This window comes from Ceratotherium simum, chromosome 25, assembly GCF_057802395.1.
Source record: "Ceratotherium simum simum isolate JZ-2026a chromosome 25, ASM5780239v1, whole genome shotgun sequence".
NCBI lineage: Eukaryota > Metazoa > Chordata > Mammalia > Perissodactyla > Rhinocerotidae > Ceratotherium > Ceratotherium simum.
In genome coordinates this window covers 8235055-8254930 of record NC_141924.1, presented here as the reverse complement: position 1 = coordinate 8254930, position 19876 = coordinate 8235055, and the positions used below count along the sequence as shown (strand labels likewise).

Here is a 19876-nt window from a genome sequence, read left to right as displayed (position 1 = left end):
TATTGATTTCATTCACTGGTATTTCCAGCTCATTCCCCTGATTTGGGAAGTTCTCAGCTATTATTTCTTTGAACAAGTTCTTTGCTCCTTTTTCCCTCTCTTCTCCCTCTGGAATACCTATAGTCCTTATGTTGCATTTCCTAATTGAGTTGGATATTTCTCAGAGAGTTTCTTCATTTCTTTTTAATCTTAGTTCTCTTTCCTCCTCCATCTGGAGCATTTCTGCATTGCTGTCCTCAATATTGCTAATTCTTTCCTCCATATTGTCAGCTCTGATGCTTAAGGCTTCCAGATTTGTCTTTATCATCGCCATTGTGTTTTTGATCTCCAAGATTTCTGATTGATTTTCCTTTATAGTTTCAATCTCTTTTGTGAAGAAATTCCTGATTTCATTGAACTGTGTATCTGTATTTTCCTGTATTTTGTTGAGCTTTTTTATGACAGCTATTTTGAATTCTCTGTAATTAAGGTTATACATTTCTGTGCTTTCAGGGTTTATTTCTGTGTACTTGTCATTTTCCTTCTGTTCTGGAGATTTAATATATTTTTGCATAGTGCCTGATGGTGTTGGCTTATTTTTCCTCATAGTGAAAATATCTGGTCGCAGGTTCCTCCTGCCATCACTGGGTGGGGGTCAAGAGCTGTGTATTCTGAGCCCATCTCAATCTGTGGGTGCTCTGGTAAGCCTGCAGCTGAGCTGAAGCATAGTTGAGCTGAAGTGCAGCCAAGCAGAGGCTGCTGGGGCTGGAGTGTGAGAACAGCTGGAGCTGGAGTGGGGGAACAGCTGGGCCTGGAGCACAGCTAGGCTGAAGCAGCTGGAGCTTGGGTGTGGCTAGTCCAAAGAAGCCAGAGCTGGTGCACAGCCAAGCCTCAGTGCCGCTGAGTGGAGGCAGCTGGTGCTGGAGCATTGGAACCGCTGGAGCTGGAGTTCAGCTGGGTCAAAGCAGCTGGAGCTGGAGTGCAGCTGGGTTGAAGCAGCATTAGCTGGAGTGTGGCTGGGCAAAAGAAGCTGGAGCAGGAGCTGGAGTGCAGCTGGACCAAAGAAACTGGAGCCAGAGCATGGCTGGGCTGAAGTAGCTGGCGCTGAAGCAGCTGGAGCCTGAGCACTGCCAAGCTGAAGCAGCTGGAACTTGGGTGTGGTAGAGCTGAAGCAGCTGGGACCATGGCATGGGCAAGCCAGAGCCACTGGGGCCAGAGCACAGGCACAACGGAGCCTCTGGTGGGGGAGGGCATCATTATGGAGATTCTCTAACTGGTGACACATCACTCTCCCACTTTCCCTTACTTCTTTAGACATGGTTTATTTTAGTTCTGTGAACATATTGAATTAGCTGATACGCAGTCTGTGTCCAACAACTCCACCATTAGGGACAGTTTCCATTGATTCCTTCTTTCTCTGGATGGGCCACACTTTCTTGTTCCTTTGAATATCTTGCAATTTTTTGGTTGAAAATTGAACATTTCAGGTGAGATAATGTGGCAACTGGAAACCAGATTCTCTTTGCTCCCTAGGATTGGCGTTATGGGTTTGTGTTGTAGTTGTTTCTTTGCTTAGTGATTTTTCTGAACTAATTCTATAAAGTCTCTATACCTTGTTGTTTGTGGCCACTGAAGTCTCTACTCTGCTTGGTGGTCAGCTAATGATTGGTTAGAGATTTCTTTAATTGTCTGGAACAATCACTGTCCCAGCCTTTGCTGCACAGAAGTGCTCCCTGTGTGTGTTGAAGGATACTTTCAACATGTAGCCAGGCACTGGCTTTAGAGTTTAAGACTTTTCCTGTGCCTTTTCCTCTGCAAACTTTCTGTTTGCACAGAAGCTTAAGGTCAGTAAGAGGTGAGAGCTTAGGGCCCCTGCAGGTCTTTCTTGAGAATACACACAGCAGCACACAACCCTACACACATGCATGGCCTCTTAGATTCCCAGGAATATGTCAGGGCTCTTCAAGGCCCCTGTGGACACCTCATGCCCCAGCTTCTCCTTTTAAGCTGTGTGGTTAGTGTATCATTTGCCCCAACTATTATCCATTCCCTCAGGAAGCTTTGATTTTCAACAGTGGCCTCTGATTACCTTCAACAAACTCTCCTGAAAAAAAGCTGTTTGCACGAGGGGACCTCTCAGGTCACACAGACAGCCCTGTTCACGGAGTCTTCCAGGGAACCCCCAGCCAGGGAAATAGTGACAATTCTTTGGGATTGAGGCTTTGAAAATGCTCCATGTCCTGTGCTCCCTCAGGAGGCTTCCCTGGGGGTGCTGGGAGTTGTTTTCAAGGCTCCTGCTGAGCTGGAGAGTGGAGGATAGGACCAGGGAAGTGGAAATGCCACAGAGCTTGCTGTTCATTTTGAGATTCATTATGTGTCCTGAAATAATGCTCCTGACTAGCTGTAAGCTTTTGGTTAATTCCCAGACTTCTGAAAAAGTATCTGATCATTTTGCCAGTTTTTTCATTGCTCTTTTGGAGTGGCAACTTTTGAGAGCTCTGCCATTTTTGCTGATATAACTGCTCTCCTGAGGAGTCTTTTGAGATCTTAGATGTCTTAAAAATGTCTCCACTCATACTTGACTAATAGTTCAGCTGGGTATAGAATTCTAGATTGCAAATAACTTTCCCGTGGAATTGTGAACACCTTTCTCATTGTATTCTACCTCAAGAGTTGGTGTTGACAAGTCTGATGCTCCTTGAATTCCTGAAACTGAGGATTTTCTCTTAACTCTTCAAGTCTTTAGGTTCTTGTTACAGTCACCAAGCAAAAGCAGGAGAGACCTCCCAATCAAATTTCGATTTGGATGTGGACAGATGACAGCATTCCCTCACCAGGATAGTATGAAAGGCTTTACTACTTGCATCATTGAGGTCCCTGGGCAAAACAGGACTGGCCTCTCAAGCAGGACCAAAATGGCTTGAGAGAGCCAGGAAAGGAGACTGGCCTGGATATTTACTGTGGTTTGGTGATGGGCTTGGGTGAGCACTCACTTGTGTGGGTAGAAGCTTGCTGGTTTCAAACTCTAGTAGGGAGCAAAGGAGACAGAACCAGGGATTTTACAAACTGGTCCAGTTATTGGGGACAAGGGAAGAGACAGAAGTGATGCTTATAGGGTGTCAGCAGTGAAACATCAAAAAATGGAGTCACATCCTTCAGAGTACGGTGGAAGCCCAGAAAGCCAGATGCCCTGACCTTCCTGAATGATCCTCCCCTGCCTCTTGCTTCCTTACTGGTTGGCGGGAACTTGAGGTCACTCCCCTTGGGCTAGAGGAATACCTAGCCTTTTATCAATGCTAACCTGCTCTCTGGACATCAGGGGATCGCCTGGCCCTGGGTAAGCTCCTCCCAGCAAGGGACCCACAGGGCATGCCTGTTTGTGCTTTTTAGAGGCCCTGACATAGAGAGGAAGAAGGAAAGGCCCTGGGGCTGGATCTGCCAACTACTGACGAAGCTCTGGTGGGGCCAGTTCCCAGCCTCTGACATCCCCAAGACAGACCACGAATGACAAAGCATCTAATGAGTTCCCCAAGTTCCTGATTCTGCAGGCCCACCAGTCTCCTCTCAGGGGCCTCACATCTTCACAAACCCAGTGTGGCCCGATCCACACTCTATGTCCTGACAAGCTACAGGAACAGCCCCCTCCTGCCACCAAGCCCTGACACGACAGTGGATATTCTGGAGAGGCTGAAGGGGGCCCCGCTGCCTTTCCGACTCAGTGCCAAGGGACACACCCAGTTCCCTGAGTGCTGAGAGCTGGGAGCTCCCTGTCATGAGGGCACCTGGAAGATGCTGGTGGAACCCCGTCAGGGATGCTGTTGGGTGAGGGTCCTCTGGCATCAGAGGCCTGGAGGGGCTGCCTCTGCTCTGAGTACCTGTGGTCCCCAAACTGTTACTTAAATGCACTGGGCGGGTCTGCCTAAGACTCAGGCAAGCAACAGTCGTTAGAAACCCTTGGGCACTGCCCGTGTGCTCAGTCCAGAGCCAGCAAATTGTAGGGGTGGGGACAGGTGGAGGGTGGCAGTCCCTGTGTTTGGCTGAGGCTCCAGGCTAAGAAGGTCACAGCCCCTGATTCAGAGAAGGAAGATAGGACCCAGTGGCCATCTGGTACAAACATCTCATTGGCTCAAGGGGAAACAGAAGCCCAGGTCAGGGGGGTACTGGCCCAAGGTCACAGAGTGTCCTGGCAGAGCAAGGCCAAGAGCCGTAGTGTCCTCCTCCAAGAACTCCACATGGCCTCCTTCTCCTCTGGCCATCCCACTGCCACATGAGTCCAAAGTTGACCCCAAAGTCTGTCACTAGGACACGCCTTCGCCCCACAGTGCTCATTCTCTGCCCCTGGCCAAGCCTCCTGAGACCCCCAGCTGAACCAGCCACTCAGAGGACAGTGCCCTGGGTTGGAGCCCAGAGGATTTTCCTCCTCCAGCTCCAGCCTAGCTGTGACCAACTTCTACTGGGCAGGTGCCTGGACAGGAGCATCCAGGAGGGGGTGGGAAATGGGGACCATCCAATCCTGGGGTGACGGAGAGGTTCAGAGAAGTGGTCACGCCTGGACTGCCATCAGGCTTCCCAGGGAGGGCTCTGGCACCTGAGGACTGAGCCTGGGTGTTAACCTGGCACATCCTTCTCCAGCCATCCCTGAGATCCCCACCTATCAGGATGTCGTAGGTGAAGCAGTGTAGGAGGCTTGATGGTGCTGGCTGAGTTGCTGGCCCATGATGGGGTGGCTGAAGTCAGGTCTGGGATGTGGGAATTCAGGCTGACTGCGCCCTCCCCATCCCCACCAGGACCTCACTGATGTCTCTCAGAATCCTATTCTAAGAGAATCTCTCAGAATAATCCTATTCTAAGAGGACATTTGGACTCCCAGCAGAAGCTAGGACCTATGTATTGATTTTGTCACTAATTTGAGTAGCCAGTGTAGGGTCTCCGTGGGTGACTAAGAGTAAGTCGTCACCTTCTGAGCCTCAGTATGCCCATCTCTCAAAGGGGGTCAAATGCCAGGTAAGGCTGATCAGGAGGGGTAGGAGCTGGCCCTGGGAGGCTGCTGAGGCTACATATCTGCCAGGCACTGATCAGGGGCCCCAGGTGGGACTCACCAAGGTTGGGGCCAACACACTGGTTTATTGTACATCAGGCCCCCTGCTGAGGAGGGGTTTGGGGACTAGGTGCTGCCCCTCTAGCGGGGCACAGCACAGAGCTGGTAGGGGGAAGGGGTCACCAGGAAACCAAAGACACCATGATCACTGGGGCAGGGCTGCCCAGCAGGCACCGAGAAGCTGAAGAGCTGCAGGAGGCAGGTGAAGAAGAGGAAGAGCTCCATGCGGGCCAGGGGCTCCCCGAGGCATGAGCGGCGGCCTGTGGGTGGGTATGGGGGGTCAGTGAGCCTGGGGCCCAGGGCGCCAAGTCTCCAAGACTCCCTCAGGAAAGGTCAGAGAGCCAGGGTCCCCACAGGCACCTGCTGAGAAGGGCATGAAGGCCTCCTGCTTGACGAAGCGGCCCTGGGCGTCCAGGAAGTGCTCGGGGTGGAAGCGGAAGGGCTTCTTCCAGACGGTCTCGTCCTTCAGCACCGAGGACAGGTTGGTGATGAGCATTGTCCCCTGGCAGGAGATGCCTGGCATGGATAGTGTCTGGGCTTGGGTTGCCCGGACCCCTGCCACCAAACACACATGGGCCACCTCTCTGCCTGGCACACACCTGGACTCTTTCAAGTCAATCTCAGTCCAAGAAGCTTCTCGGCACCTCCCCTGTCCCCATGGCAGGGCCACAGGACAGGCCTCTCCTGGGCGCCCTCACTCCCACCTGTCCCTGCATGCACAGCTCCTCCAAGACACTGTGGGACATTTTAGTTTGTCCTCCCCCACAGACTTGGGATCTGAATGGACAGGGCCAGCCCTGCCTCAGCTTCATCCCCAAACCCACCTAGGCTCGGACAGTTGGTGCTCGTCCAAATGAGGATTAGTTGGCTTGGGTTCCAGTCCTCACCCCACCTGGCAATGGCCATGCTGGGGCTACCAGGGGGCAAGTGGAGCTGAGCTGAGGTGAGGAGGGCCATAAGCCTACCTTGGGGATGAGGAAGCTCTGCACTTCAATGTCATGGGATGTCATGTGGGGTGCACCCAGTGGGATGATGTTCCCAAAGCGTTGCACCTCATGGACCACAGCCATGGTGAAGGGCATGTGGGCCTGGTCCCCCATCTCTGGTCGCCACGCCTGCCCTATCACCTCATCGATCTCCTGTTGGACACGGCCTGGACAGACAAGTGTTCCCACAGTGGCCAGAAGCCAGGGGGCTGGGCCCTGACATCCTCCTGACTCCTGTACAGGGGCTGTGCCCACAGGGAGGAGGAGGTCACTCTGACCTCTGAGCCAGGGCCCAGCCTGTGCTTAGAGCTCCTGGTGGCCAACCCAAGTTCAGGGCCCCCAGTCTGTCCCTCTCCCCCCTGGCCCATCCCACTGGGCCTCCAGGCTGTGCTCACGCTGCACGTCCTGGTGCAGGATCATGAGCAGGAGGGCCCAGGCCAACGTGGTTGAGGTGGTCACCATCCCGGCAGGGAACAAATCAGCCAACACCAGGCAGAGGTTCTCATCATTGAAGCTGGTCTCGGGGTTCCCCTTGACCTGGGCCATACAGAGAGGGTGGGCTCAGGGGCAGAGGAAGGAAACCCCAAATGGCCTCCCACTCTGCACCCATCACCCCAGGTGACTGATCACTGGGTGACACACAGGCCCCACCTTGCCTGGAAGCATCATGGGACCCTAAACCCAGAACCCATGTCCCTGTCCCTGGCAGCTCACCTTCTCCACCTCGTCCAGGAAGGCGTCAGTGAAGTCGCGGGGTGGCTGGGCCGGGTCCCGGGTCATCCTGTGCTCAGCAATCAGTTCATCCATCAGTGCCAGGAAGGTCCTATGCCCTGGAAAGGCCTTGGAGACTACACCCGGGATGTGCAGGAGCACCAGAATCGCGTTCAGCACCTGCGTTGGCCACAGATGTGCAGTCCTAGGTCTTCCCTGTACTCAGGTGTTCACCTTCACCAGTCTGGTCCCCATTGCTTCCAGGGTATCCCCAGTATGTCCTGGTTCCTCCCTTACTTTGGGCCTAAACCCTCACCTGGAGTGAATGCCAGGAGGATAAACCTAAAATCTACATCGCATGGGTTCTAGTTGCTTCTAAGGAAAGCAATACAGGTTCCTTAGCCCTCTCCTGGGGTCTGCTGACTCAACACCCCTCTATCCAAATCTTCTCCCGTGGAGGCCCCATTGCAGGGTGGAAGCCTCTTCCATGGAGCTCATCTTCAAGGCTTCTTGGCCCCCTCCACCCTCACACCTCGGGCACGAAGCCGCTCTCCTCCTTCAGTAAGTCCTCTGTTAGGTCCAATAGCTTGAGGAAGCGCAGGTCGTTGTACTCGAAGCGGCGCCCGAAGGTGAGGGAGGCAATCACATTGCTCACTGCTTTATTCAGCAGGGCGTTGGGGCTAAAGGGGCGTCCTGGGAGGGGTCGATGCGTGTCAGGGGGTCACCTCCATCTCCTCTTCCCTCGCCTTCATCCCTGTCTCCTGTCCCTCAGCCCAGCACTCACCGGCCTGGTCTGTGAAGGCGGTACAGAGGTACGAGGCCTCCTCAGTCACCCACTGCTCCAGTGACTTCTTGCCCAGGCCGAAGTTGCGCAGGGTGGACACGGAGAAGCGCCTCTGCTCTCGCCACGACTGCCCATAGCGGGCCATGACCAACCCTAGGGGCAGGTGGACTTGGGCAAGGCTCGGGTGCGCCTTGGCCCCGCCTCTTAGCGGATACCTGCTCACGGGCTGGTCGGTCCTTTCGTCCATGTCAGGGACATGCCCTGGCCCCGCCCCTGCACACGCAGTCCCGCCCCCATTCCGTACAGGCCCCGCCCCTTACTCTGCACATAAACCAAGTCCCCTCCCTTGCCCACACTAACCTCAATCCCTTAACCAACAAAACTAAGTCCCGCCCACTACCACCTGCCCGGCTGGGGACATGTACAGCTTTCTGCCTGCCCATATTGCTGGCCAGCTTTCCCCACTGGGGGCAGGGCTTGGCCCCACTCTTGGCTCTGCCCACCGTGACCCCCTTCCTCTTCAGAGAAGATCCCAAGCCGCCCCCTGCCCCGCCCACAGTGACTTCATCCTCCTTATTACAGCCACTTGGACATCCCCTTCCTGCTCACTGTACCCCCTCAGGGTCCGCCCACTCTCTGTAAGGCCCTGCTCTCCGCTCTGCCCACATCCACCTCCCCACTTTTGGCACAGGCTCCTTACTCCACCTGCTGCCCCTTCAAATTTGCTGACTCTCCCCTGCATCGCAGGTCCACCACCCTCCCTCCGCTTGGCCCTGTCGGGTCTCGTGAGACTGCGGGCCCAGTCGCCGCCAGGCCACAGTGCCCCCTTCTCTGCTTACCTTCGGAGCGTGGCCCAAAGCCCAGGTGCTCGATGAAGGGGACAGGTGGGCGGTCAGAGGTGTCCTCCCCGTGGTCCACCAGCGCCTCCCGCATGGCCGCCAGCCCGTTGAGCACGACCACTGGCGTCCAGCCCAGCTGCAGGCTGAACACGTCCCCGAAGCGGCGCAGCAGCTGCAGGCCAAGGGTCAAAGACATTCTGCAAACCCACCCCCTGCCAGCTGCTGACCACAGTCTCCTGGCGATAGCTTTGAAGGACCCATGGGCCTCCAGCAGCAAGAGGGTGCAAGGACTTTATCGGGCCTCATAATGCTAGAAGTCACGTCTTCTATGGTGGAGTACCTCACGTTGGATCAGACCACCCAGCTACAACTTTGCAAAGTCACCAACATTGTGAGTAGGCCGAGTTAGCATCCCATTTCACAGGTAAAGACACTGAGGTTCACAGAGGTGAGCAGTGAGGCCCAAGGTCTCACAGCAGCAAACAGTTTAAAGCTTGTCACTGTCCCCTCTCAACCTCAACTTCCTGATTTAAATGAGGCTCATGACCAGACTCCCCTCCCCACATCTCAAGACCTTTCCTCCTGATGTCCTCAGAAGGGACTCAAGCTCACATAACTTAAGCTCTGTCCAACTGGAACTGAAATCTTCTACCAGGTCCCACCCCTTTTCAGGCCTTTCTTGTCTCTGACCTTTGATTGGAAAATTCGAACAATCCTCCAGGCCCTTCAAAGATGCCCTCCCCCAGGAGGCCTCTCAAACCTGCCTGCCCCTTTCCACCCAGCTCCCTGTCCAGCCTGTGGCTTCCCCACCACCCACTCTCTGCCGCTAGGTGTGTGCCCAGAACCTCTGTGCCCACCCCCTACCTTCCTCACCCGAGTAAAGCAGCAACGGGGGTCCTGGAAATCCACCTGCAGCAGGTTGCCCAGCCCAGGCAGGGGCATGGGGCCTGCTGGGTAGCGTGTGGCCCAGTGTTGTTGCCGATGCATCAGGTCCACCAGGAAAAGGAAGATGGCCACAGCTATGGCCAGGGGCCCCAGTGTCTCCCCGATGAGCAGCCCCATGTCTGCCTCAGTGGGTACTGGGCTCCTCTGGAAACACTGGCACCCCTCACCACACCAGGCACCTCAGACCAGGCCAGGCGGGGCACTCTTACCAACCCTGAGGGCTCGACCAGCCTGGGCCCTCTTTATGAAGGGAGCTGAGACTGGCCTTTGTACTCTGCCCTGAGCCTAGGTGTTGGTATCACTGTTTTGCTAAAGGGTGCAGGGAGGGGCCAGGGAAGGTCAGGTGCAGGAGTTGCCACAGAGTCCTCTCCCTGCTGCCCTCTCCAGGTGCTTACCAAGGGTGGGGGCGCCTGACTCCACAGCATTGTACAGGCTCTGAGGAAGAAGCAGGGGGTCTTTGGACTTGATCCTCCCTCCACCTGTCATATCAGGCTCACACTCCCTAATGTGGTCACAGCTTTGTCCCCAGAACACAGTCTTGCCTTTCCATATCTCACCTGCCTCCTCCTGAGTGACCTTGACCTCCCAAGTTTGTACTGGCACTCTCAGGGAGGTCACAATGGTCAGAGGGATGGGGGGGAGGGATGAGGTTCTCTGTGTTCCTCACTTAACAGAAGTACACTCAACACACACAGACACAGATCACATACTTACAGCCACTCACACATTCAGACCCTACCCACATGCTTACATACGGCACACAAACACATGCACACACACATTTATACACCCACAAGACCACATACACATACACATTAACAGATGCACCAAACACACACACACACACACCCAGCACCAGGGCACCTGATCTCAGTAGTTGCCTGGAGCTGATTCCCCTGACCCCTCCTCTCCCTACCTGGAGGCTGTGGGCAGTGATGCTGAGCACCCTCACCTGGCTGGCTGCTGGCTCAACTTCTTTGGTTTCGGTTTGGTTGTGGCCTTTGCAGGTTTGAATCTGGGGGTGGGGAGGCAGCATTGTTGTTTTCAGAGCTCCCTAATCACCCAACCAGCCAGTTCGTTGCAAAGAGACCCTTCCTAAGTTCGTTCCAACTGGTCCTTGACCTCCTAGCTCTGGAGGCCACCCAGGTGATGAATCTCCTGGTGCCTGAGTCCACTTCCCTGACTCAGAGAAATGTGGGGTGGGCACTTGCCCTTGTTGACTGAGCTGCCAGGAAGCTCAGGGTACTAGGGTGGCTTAGCATAGGATGTCACTCTGTCCCCAGAGGAGGGAGCCTGCTTCCTCCTCCTCATTATCATTTTTCCTTGAACATCAGATGCTCAAACACTTTCTAGAAGACAAGGGGATGGAAACCAAGTGGGGATGATGTAATTTCTTTACACCCTCACAGGCCTGCTGAGGACCACAAGAAATGGATTCTCAGGCCTCCCCCTTTGCCGGCCTCCTCCCTCTCCCTGGGCCAGGTCCCCCCTGCTCCAGCCCCATCCCTCCCAACACTGACTCTGTGGTCCCTCAAGGAAAGATGCCAACCTCAGCACCACCTCGGGCCAGTGCATGCCACCTCCCGGCTGAAATTGTGGCTACCAGGCCCTCCCTCTTGCTCAGTCTCTTGCCCACTCCAAGCAGGGGGGTGACCACACCATACCAGGGCAGGGCCACTGCCCACTGGCCTCAGCACCCTCCTTCTTCAACAAGAAAAGGGGTGGGATTTGAGGCTGAGTTTTTAAGTCAGTGAAGCTGATGGGAACTCTGAGGCCAAAACCCACTCAAATGGGAAGGCTCAGGAGCCCAGAGGGTGGGGACGGGGTAGGGGTCAGGCCTTCTCACCCATTGCAGGGGTATGTGAGGCAAGCTCTCATTCTGGAAACAGCTGGAAAACTCTTTTCCCCAGCTGAAGCAGGGCCTGCAGGAGGCACTCCACACCCCTTTATGCCCCCAGTTCTCTCCATCATTCACTCCCCAACAGTAAGAAGACTGGCTTCTTCCTAGGGTGCCTCTGGACATCCCTGACTCACAGATGGTCACCCAGTGATGGGCTCCCCAGGGATGTGTCCTCTTGGTATTAGCTTTCAATGTTTGCAGTTCCTGCTTGGCTTGTGAAATCTGCTCCTCCCCTTCTGAATTCCCACATCCCCACTCTCCTGCCAGCCCTGGGGCCAGAGGGTATGGGTTGCTGGGGTCTAGCTGGGCTGTCCTCAGTTTACCTGGCCTTCCATGCATCTTGCCTTGGTCAGGCCTTGGATTCTGTTCTACACCCACTGGTCGGACCATGTGCTAGATGCTGGGCTAGGCACTTGCAGCCTGCGGGGGAAGACGATGGTGGGCCCCTGCTCCACTATGCTCATGACCAAGAGGAGGAGTAGAAAGACAGAGAGCTGACAGACCAGGCCAGCAGTGTGGAGACTGCTTTGAGGGTCTTGGGGACACTGCCCCAGGCTGGAGCAGGACTTTCTGGGAAGACCTCCTGGCAGACTTTGGCTGGCTTGGCACTGCATCCAAGGTGACGTGGCAGCAGGACCAAAACAATTGCAAAGTCCTGTGCAGGAGGGTGAGGGGCAGTGGGCTTGAGTCAGCTTTGAAAGTCTGGATGAGGACTGGACTTGGGGGAACTGGAGTCGCTGGGTCTCCAGGAGACTGAGAGAGCCATTTTGAGGCCACTCAACAGACTGGGAAGACAAGACCGACAGGTACCCTGGCAACTCCCGGATCCGTTTCTCACCTCTTATTGGCCTCAGTTGAATGTCTTGTCCTTTGGACAGCAACTTTCTGCCCAGGACTGCCAGAGAATCAGGTGGTGTTGGGGGGCACAGAGAGCAGGATGGTCAGAGTGTTGGTCACACAGTGGCCCTGGATAAACTGTCTTTATGCCCCCATTGTTTTGGATGTGTCACGCCCTCCCATACAGTCACCCTAATGAGGATATGAAGGGCAGGGACAGACAAGCCTGTAATTCAGGCAGAGCCTCCTGATACTAGGTGCCTGTTGTCCAGGACGGGGAGGCCTTGAGGAAACCTCATGAGTACACAGAGCACACAGTACAATCGTGAGGCTGATGGCCTTTGCAATCATTGAGCACTTGCAGCTTCCATTGATCAGGCACCCGTGTGCCAGGCTCTGCTGCTCACTCCACATGTCTGCCCCATAGCCCTGTAAGGCAGGTGGCTTTATGGTCCCCAAGGCATGGAGGAGACTGAGTCTCAGGCGTCACACTAGGAGGTCAAATTCACAGATCAGCATTCCAGGTCCATCTCCAGATGCATTCTCTTCCTCAACATAAAAGTCCACATATGTCAAATCCACAGCCAACAGCATACTCAACAGTGAAAAACTGAAAGCTAGTCCTCTAAAAACCGGAACAAGACAAGCATGCCCACTCTTGCCACTCTTATTCAACATGGTCCTGGAGGTTTTAACCAGAGCAATTAGTCAAGAAAAAGAAATAAAAGGGAAAAAATTGGAAAGTAAGAAGTAAAACTGTCACTATTTGTGGATGGCATGATTCTATAAATATAAAACTCTAAAGAATTCACCAGAACTATTGGAAATTATCAATGAATACAGTAAAGTTCCTGAGTACAAAATCAACATACAAAATTCAGTTGCATTTTTATACACTAATAATGAACTAACAGAAAGAGAAATCAAGACTACCATCCCATTTACAATTGCAACGAAAAGAATAAAATACCTAGGAATAAATTTAACCAAGGAGGTGAAATACCTGTACACTGAAAACTATAAGACATTATTGAAAGAAATCGAAGGACATGAAGAAATGGAAAGATAGTCCATGCTCATGGACTGAAAGAACAAACGTAGTTAAAATGTCCATATTAACTAAAGCAATCTACAGATTCAATACAATACCAATCAGAATCCAAATGACAATTTCATTGAAATAGAACAAAGAATGTTAAAATTTATATGGACCAACAAAAGACCCCAAATAGCCAAGCAATCCTGAGAAGAAAGAATAAAGTTGGAGGTATCACACTCCCTGAATTCAAAATATACTACAAAGCTATAGTAATCAAAACAGCATGGTACTGCCACAAAAAGAGACACACGGATCAACAGAACAGAATTGAAAGACCAGAAATAAAACCAGACATCTACGGACAGCTAATCTTCATTATAGGAGCCAAGAACATACAATGGAGAAAGGAAAGACTCTTCAATAAATGGTGTTGGGAAAACTGGACAGCCACATGAAAAAGAATGAAAGTAGACCATTATCTTACATCATATAAAAAAATTAACTCAAAATGGATTAAAGACATGAAGGTTAGACCCGAAACCATAAAACTCCCAGGAGAAAATATAAGGATTACGGTCTTTGATATCGGTCTTAATTTCTTTTCGAATTCCATGCCTACTCAGGCAAGGGAAACTAAAGAAAAAATTAACAAGGGGCCGGTGCTGTGGCCTAGTTGTTAAGTTCAGTGTGCTCCTCTTTGGTGGCCTGGTTTTTGTTCCCAGGCATGGACGTACACCACTGATCTGCGGCCATGCTCTGGTGGCAACCCAGATACAAAATAGAGGAAGATTGGCACAAATGTTAGCTCAGGGCAAATCTTCCTTAAGCAAAAAAAAAAAAAAAAATTAATTAATTAATTAACAAAGGGGACTACGTCAGACTAAAAAGTTTCTGGACAGCAAAGGAAACCGTCAACAAAATGAAAAGACAATCCACTAACTGTGAGAAAATATTTGCAAATCATATATCCGACAAGAAGTTAATTTTGAAAATATATAAAGAACTCATACAACTCAAGAAAAAAAAATGAACAACCCCATCAAAAAACGGGCAAAGGATGTGAACAGACGTTTTTCCAAAGAAGATATACAGGCAACGATGGACAACAGGTGTTCAACATCACTAATTATTAGGGAAATGCAAATCAAAACTACAATGAGATATCACCTCACACCCGCCAGAATGGCTACAATTAACAAGACAAGAAATAACAAGTGTTGGAGAGGATGTGGAGAAAAGGGAACCCACATACACTGCTGGTGGGAATGCAAACTGGTGCAGCCACTATGGAAAACAGTATGGAGATTTCTCAAAAAATTAAAAATAGAAATACCAGATGATCCAGCTATTCCACTAGTGGGTACTTATCAGAAGAACATGAAATCTATAATTCAAAAAGTTATATGCAGAGAGTGACGTCAGCATCATGGCAGAGTGAGCTTTCCCATAAAGTCATCCCCCGATAAGATACAAGAAACGGATCAGTCACAGACCAACAATGGAATCCTAGACAGCGAAAAGCAAGATTGGAAAGATCCACATTGCCACACATCTGAGAGTGGAACGTGCTGGGCCCCCGGAGGAAGTGGAGAGAGGTAAGGAGAACTCCTCTCCCTCCCGATCAGATCAGCAATCCTGGTCCTCGCAGCTCCCAGAGAGGGGGGAGGGGCAGCCCTCTGTGGGGAAACCGTAGCTCTTTGGGCTCTCTCAGCCAGTGGGAAACTCCCACACAGAGGACTCAGAACTGCTACGGGGTACCATCAACATCTGAGCACCCCAGGAGAGCAGATAAAGAGGGGCAAATGAGAAGCCCCCCATGCCAGGGACCCAGCAGGCAAAAGAGAGAGCCCCCGCCCCTCCCCACAAGCTGGACCCTGCAGCTCAGCTGACCAGACCAGACCAAGCGACCGGCGGATTGCAGCGAACAGGCGGGCAGAGCGCAGGGGGCTCAGATTACACTGCCCTTTACCCCCACACAGTGGCAGTGGGTGGAAATTGCAACCAGATATTTCCAGGATGAGGAAAAACAAAGCCAATACAGGAACCACAATGCAAAGATACATGAAATCACCAGACCAGAAGGAAAATGACAAGCACCCAGAAACCAGCCCTGAAGACACAGAAATCCATAACCTAAACGACAGAGATTTCAAAATAGCTATCATAAAAAAACTCAACCAAATACGAGACAACACAGACAAACAATTCAATGAGATTAGGAGTTTCTTCACAAAAGAGATTGAAATCATAAAGAAAAACCAATCAGTACTGATGGAGATGAAGAACCCAATGGAGGAGATAAAGGAGAATCTGGAATCTTTAAAGAACAGAGCTGATAATATGGAGGAAAGAATTATCATTATAGAGGATAGGAATACAGACATGCTCCAGATGGAAAAGGAGAGAGAACTAAGACTAAAAAGAAATGAAGAAAGTCTCCAAGAAATATATGACTCTATTAGGAAATGTAACATAAGAATCATAGATATTCCTGAGGGAGAAGTGAGGGAAAGAGGAACAGAGAGCCTATTCAAGGAAATAATAGCTGAGAACTTCCCAAATCTGGGGGAGGAACCGGAAATACCAGTAAGCAAAGCCAACAGATCACCTAAATACATCAACAGGCAAAGGCCCACTCCACGACATCTAGTGGTAAGGCTGGCCAAAGTCAATGACAAAGAAACAATACTATGGGCAGCTAGACAAAAACAAAAAATAACATACAAAGGAATTCTCATCAGGCTCTCAGCGGATTTCTCAACCGAAACTTTACAGGCTAGGAGAGACTGGAATGATATATTCAAAATACTGAAAGACAAAAACTTTCAGCCAAGAATACTCTATCCAGCAAAAATATCCTTCAAATATGGTGGAGAAATAGTACCTTTCAGATAAACAAAAGCTAAGGGAGCTCATGGCCACGAGACCCCCACTACAAGAAATACTCAAGAAGGCCCTCAGGCATGGAAAAAAGAAGAGAAAGGGAATACAAAGCTTGGAGCAAGGAGAAAAGTAGGCAGACAAACTCAGAAAAATAGTAGATCTTTACTGGAATAGGTTAGCAACCACTTAAATACCAAAATCAAAGATCAAAGAAAGGAATTCACCAAAATTAAGTTTAACCTCATCACTGTAAATACACACCCACAACACAAGATAGAATAAGGTATAACAAGAATGACTTAGAAGGGGAAGAGGAAAGTGACTGAATTGACTTAGTATAAGGAAATAGGAGGCCATCAGATAATGGACTGTCTCATACACAAGATTTTTTACACAAACCTCAAGGTAACCACTAAACAAATAATCGAAACAAAATCACATATGATAAACAAAGAGAAAACTAGAAGAGTCATAAGACAGAACAACCAAACTGAATTGGCAGTCCGAAACAAATAGGACAAGAAACAAAAGAAATGCAAAAGAACCTGAAAATAAGTGGCAAAACAGCAATATTAAACCCTCATATATCAATAATTACCCTAAATGTAAATGGATTGAACTCTCCAATCAAAAGATACAGAGTGCCAGGATGGATTAAAAAGCAAGACCCAACAATATGCTGCCTCCAGGAAACACATCTCAGCTCTAACGACAAGCACAGGCTCAGAGTGAAAGGATGGAAGACAACACTCCAAGCTAATGGCAAAGCAAAGAAAGCAGGTGTTGCCATACTCATATCAGACAAAGTAGACTTCAAGATAAAACTGGTTAGGAGAGACAAAGAAGGGAAATATATAATGATAAAAAGGAAACTGCACCAAGAAGACATATCACTTATAAATATATGTGCACCCAACGTAGGAGCACCAATGTACATAAAGCAACTATTAACAAATCTAAAAGGAGACATTAACAACAACACAATAATAGTAGGGGATCTTAATACCCCACTTACATCAATGGATAGATCATCCAGACAGAAAGCAATAGAGAAATAGTAGACTTAAATGAAAAACTGGACGAGATGGACCTAGTAGACATATACAGAGCACTCCATCCAAAAACAGCTGACTACACATTCTTCTCAAGCACGCATAAAACATTCTCAAGGATAGACCATATGTTGGGAAACAAAGCAAGCCTCAATAAATTTAAGAAGATTGAAATCATAACAAGCATCTTTTCAGACCATAATGCTATGAAACTGGAAATCAACCACTAAAAAAAAATGGGAAAGTGACAAAAATGTGGAGATTAAACAACATGCTACTGAACAACCAATGGATCATTGATGAAATTAAAGGAGAAATCAAAAACTATCTGGAAACAAACGAAAATGAAAATATGCCATACCAAACCATATGGGATGCAGCAAAAGTGGTCCTGAAAGGGAAACTCATAGCGATACAAGCCCACCTTAACAAATAAGAAAAAGCCCAAATAAGCAACCTCAAATTATGCCTAACAGAACTAGAAAAAGAAGAACAAACAAAGCCCAAAGTCAGCAGAAGGTGAGAAATAATAAAAATCAGAGCAGAAATAAATGAAATTGAGACCAAAAAAACAGTAGAAAGGATTAATGAAACAAAGAGTTGGTTCTTTGAGAAGATAAACAAAATCCACAAACCCTTAGCCAGGCTTACTAAGAAAAAAAGAGAAAAGGCTCAAGTAAATAAAATTAGAAGTGAAAGAGGAGAAATTACAACAGATACCACGGAAATACAGAGGATTATAAGAGACTACTATGAGAAATTATATGCCAAGAAATTGGACAATCTAGAAGAAATGGATAAATTCTTAGACTCATACAACCTCTCAAAACTGAACCAAGAAGAAATGGAGAATCTGAATAGACCAATCGCAAGTAAAGAGATTGAAATGGTAATCAAAAACCTCCCAAAAAATAAAAGTCCAGGACCAGATGGCTTCTCTGCAGAATTTTACCAAACACTCAAAGAAGATTTAATACCCATCCTTCTCAAACTATTCCAAAAAATAGAGGAAGATGGAACCTTCCTAACTCATTCTATGAGGCCAACATCACCCTGATACCAAAGCCAGACAAAGACAATACAAAGAAGGAAAATTACAGGCCAATATCGTGATGAACATAGATGCAAAAATCCTCAACAAAATATTGGCAAACTGAATACAGCAATACATTAAAAAGATCATACACCATGATCAAGTGGGATTTATACCAGGGATGCAGGGATGGTTCAACATCCACAAATCAATCAACGTGATACACCACATCAACAAAACAAAGAATAAAAACCACATGGTCATCTCAATAGATGCAGAGAAGCATTTGAGAAGATACAACATCCATTTATGATAAAAACTCTCAACAAAATGGGTATAGAAGGAAAGTACCTCAACATAATAAAGGCTATTTATGACAAACCCACAGCCAACATCATACTCAACAGGGAAAGACTGAAAGCCATTCCTCTGAGAACAGGAACGAGGCAGGGCTGCCCACTCTCACCACTCCTATTCAACATAGTACTGGAGTTTTTGGCCAGAGGAGTTAGGCAAGAAAAAGGAATAAAAGGAATCCAAATAGGCAACGAAGAAGTGAAACTCTCACTATTTGCAGATGACATGATTTTATATATAGAAAACCCTAAAGAATCTGTTGGAAAACTATTAGAAATAATCAACAACTACAACAAAGTTGCAGGGTACAAAATCAATCTACAAAAATCAGTTGCATTTCTGTATGCTAATAACAAACTAACAGAAAGAGAGCTCAAAAAGATAATACCATTTACAATTGCATCAAAAAGAATAAAATATCTAGGAATAAATCTTACCAAGGAGGTGAAAGACCTATACAGTGGAAACTATGAGACATTATTGAAAGAAATCGATGATGACAAAAGAAATGGAAAGACATCCCATGCACATGGATTGGAAGAATAAACATAGTTAAAATGTCTATATTACCTAAAGAAATCTACAGATTCAATGCAATCCCAATCAGAATCCCAATGACGTTCTTCACGGAAATAGAAAAAAGAATACTAAAATTCATATGGGGCAACAAAAGACGCTGAATAGCTAAAGCAATCCTAAGAAAAAAGAACAAAGCAGGAGGCATCACAATCCCTGACTTCAAAACATACTACAAAGCAATAGTAATCAAAACAGCTTGGTACTGGTACAAACACAGACACACAGATCAAGGGAACATAATTGAAAGCCCAGAAATAAAACCACACATATACGACCAGCTAATTTTCAACAAAGGAGCTAAGAACATACAATGGAGAATGGAAAGTCTCTTCAATAAATGGTGTTGGGAAAACTGGACAGCCACATGCAAAAGAATGAAAGTGGACCATTTGCTATCGCCATTCACAAAAATTAACTCAAAATGGATCAAAGACATGAAGGTGAGACCTGAAACTATAAAACTCGTAGAAGAAAATATAGGCAACACACTATTTGACATTGGTCATAAAGGAGTCTTTTCGGATGACGTGCCTACCCAGACTAGAGAAACTAAAGAAAAAATAAACAAGTGGGACTTTATCAGATTAAAGAGCTTCTACAAGACAAACGAAACCAGAATCAAGATGAACAGACAACCCACAAGCTGGGAGAGAATATTTGCAAAACATACCTCTGACAAGGGGTTGATTTCCATAATATATAAAGAACTCACACAACTGAACAACAAAAAAACAAACAACCTGATCAAAAAATGGGCAGAGGAAATGAATAGACACTTCTCCAAAGAACATATACAGATGGCCAATAGGCACATGAAAAGATGTTCAACATCACTAATCATCAGGGAAATGTAA

General features: G+C 48.7%; 1 protein-coding gene across 4 annotated transcripts; it reads right to left on the bottom strand.

Annotated features, from left to right (window-relative positions):
- Nucleotides 1-5158: 5158 nt before the first annotated feature.
- LOC101390004 (cytochrome P450 2D14-like) lies at nt 5159-9459 on the bottom strand. Of its 4 annotated transcripts, none has more exons than XM_087448569.1 (9): nt 9271-9459; nt 8398-8569; nt 7559-7711; nt 7307-7467; nt 6778-6954; nt 6459-6600; nt 6043-6287; nt 5438-5579; nt 5159-5337 (listed from the first exon to the last, which is right to left on the bottom strand). In XM_087448569.1, the coding sequence occupies exons 1-9, from the start codon at nt 9457-9459 to the stop codon at nt 5159-5161; spliced, it is 1560 nt and encodes a 519-aa protein (XP_087304695.1). The 4 variants fall into 4 exon arrangements, with proteins under 4 accessions (XP_087304695.1, XP_087304694.1, XP_004437992.2 ...); XM_087448568.1 differs by having other exon boundaries at nt 5438-5614; nt 6012-6230; XM_004437935.3 differs by having other exon boundaries at nt 6043-6230.
- Between the last annotated feature and the right edge of the window lie 10417 nt (nt 9460-19876).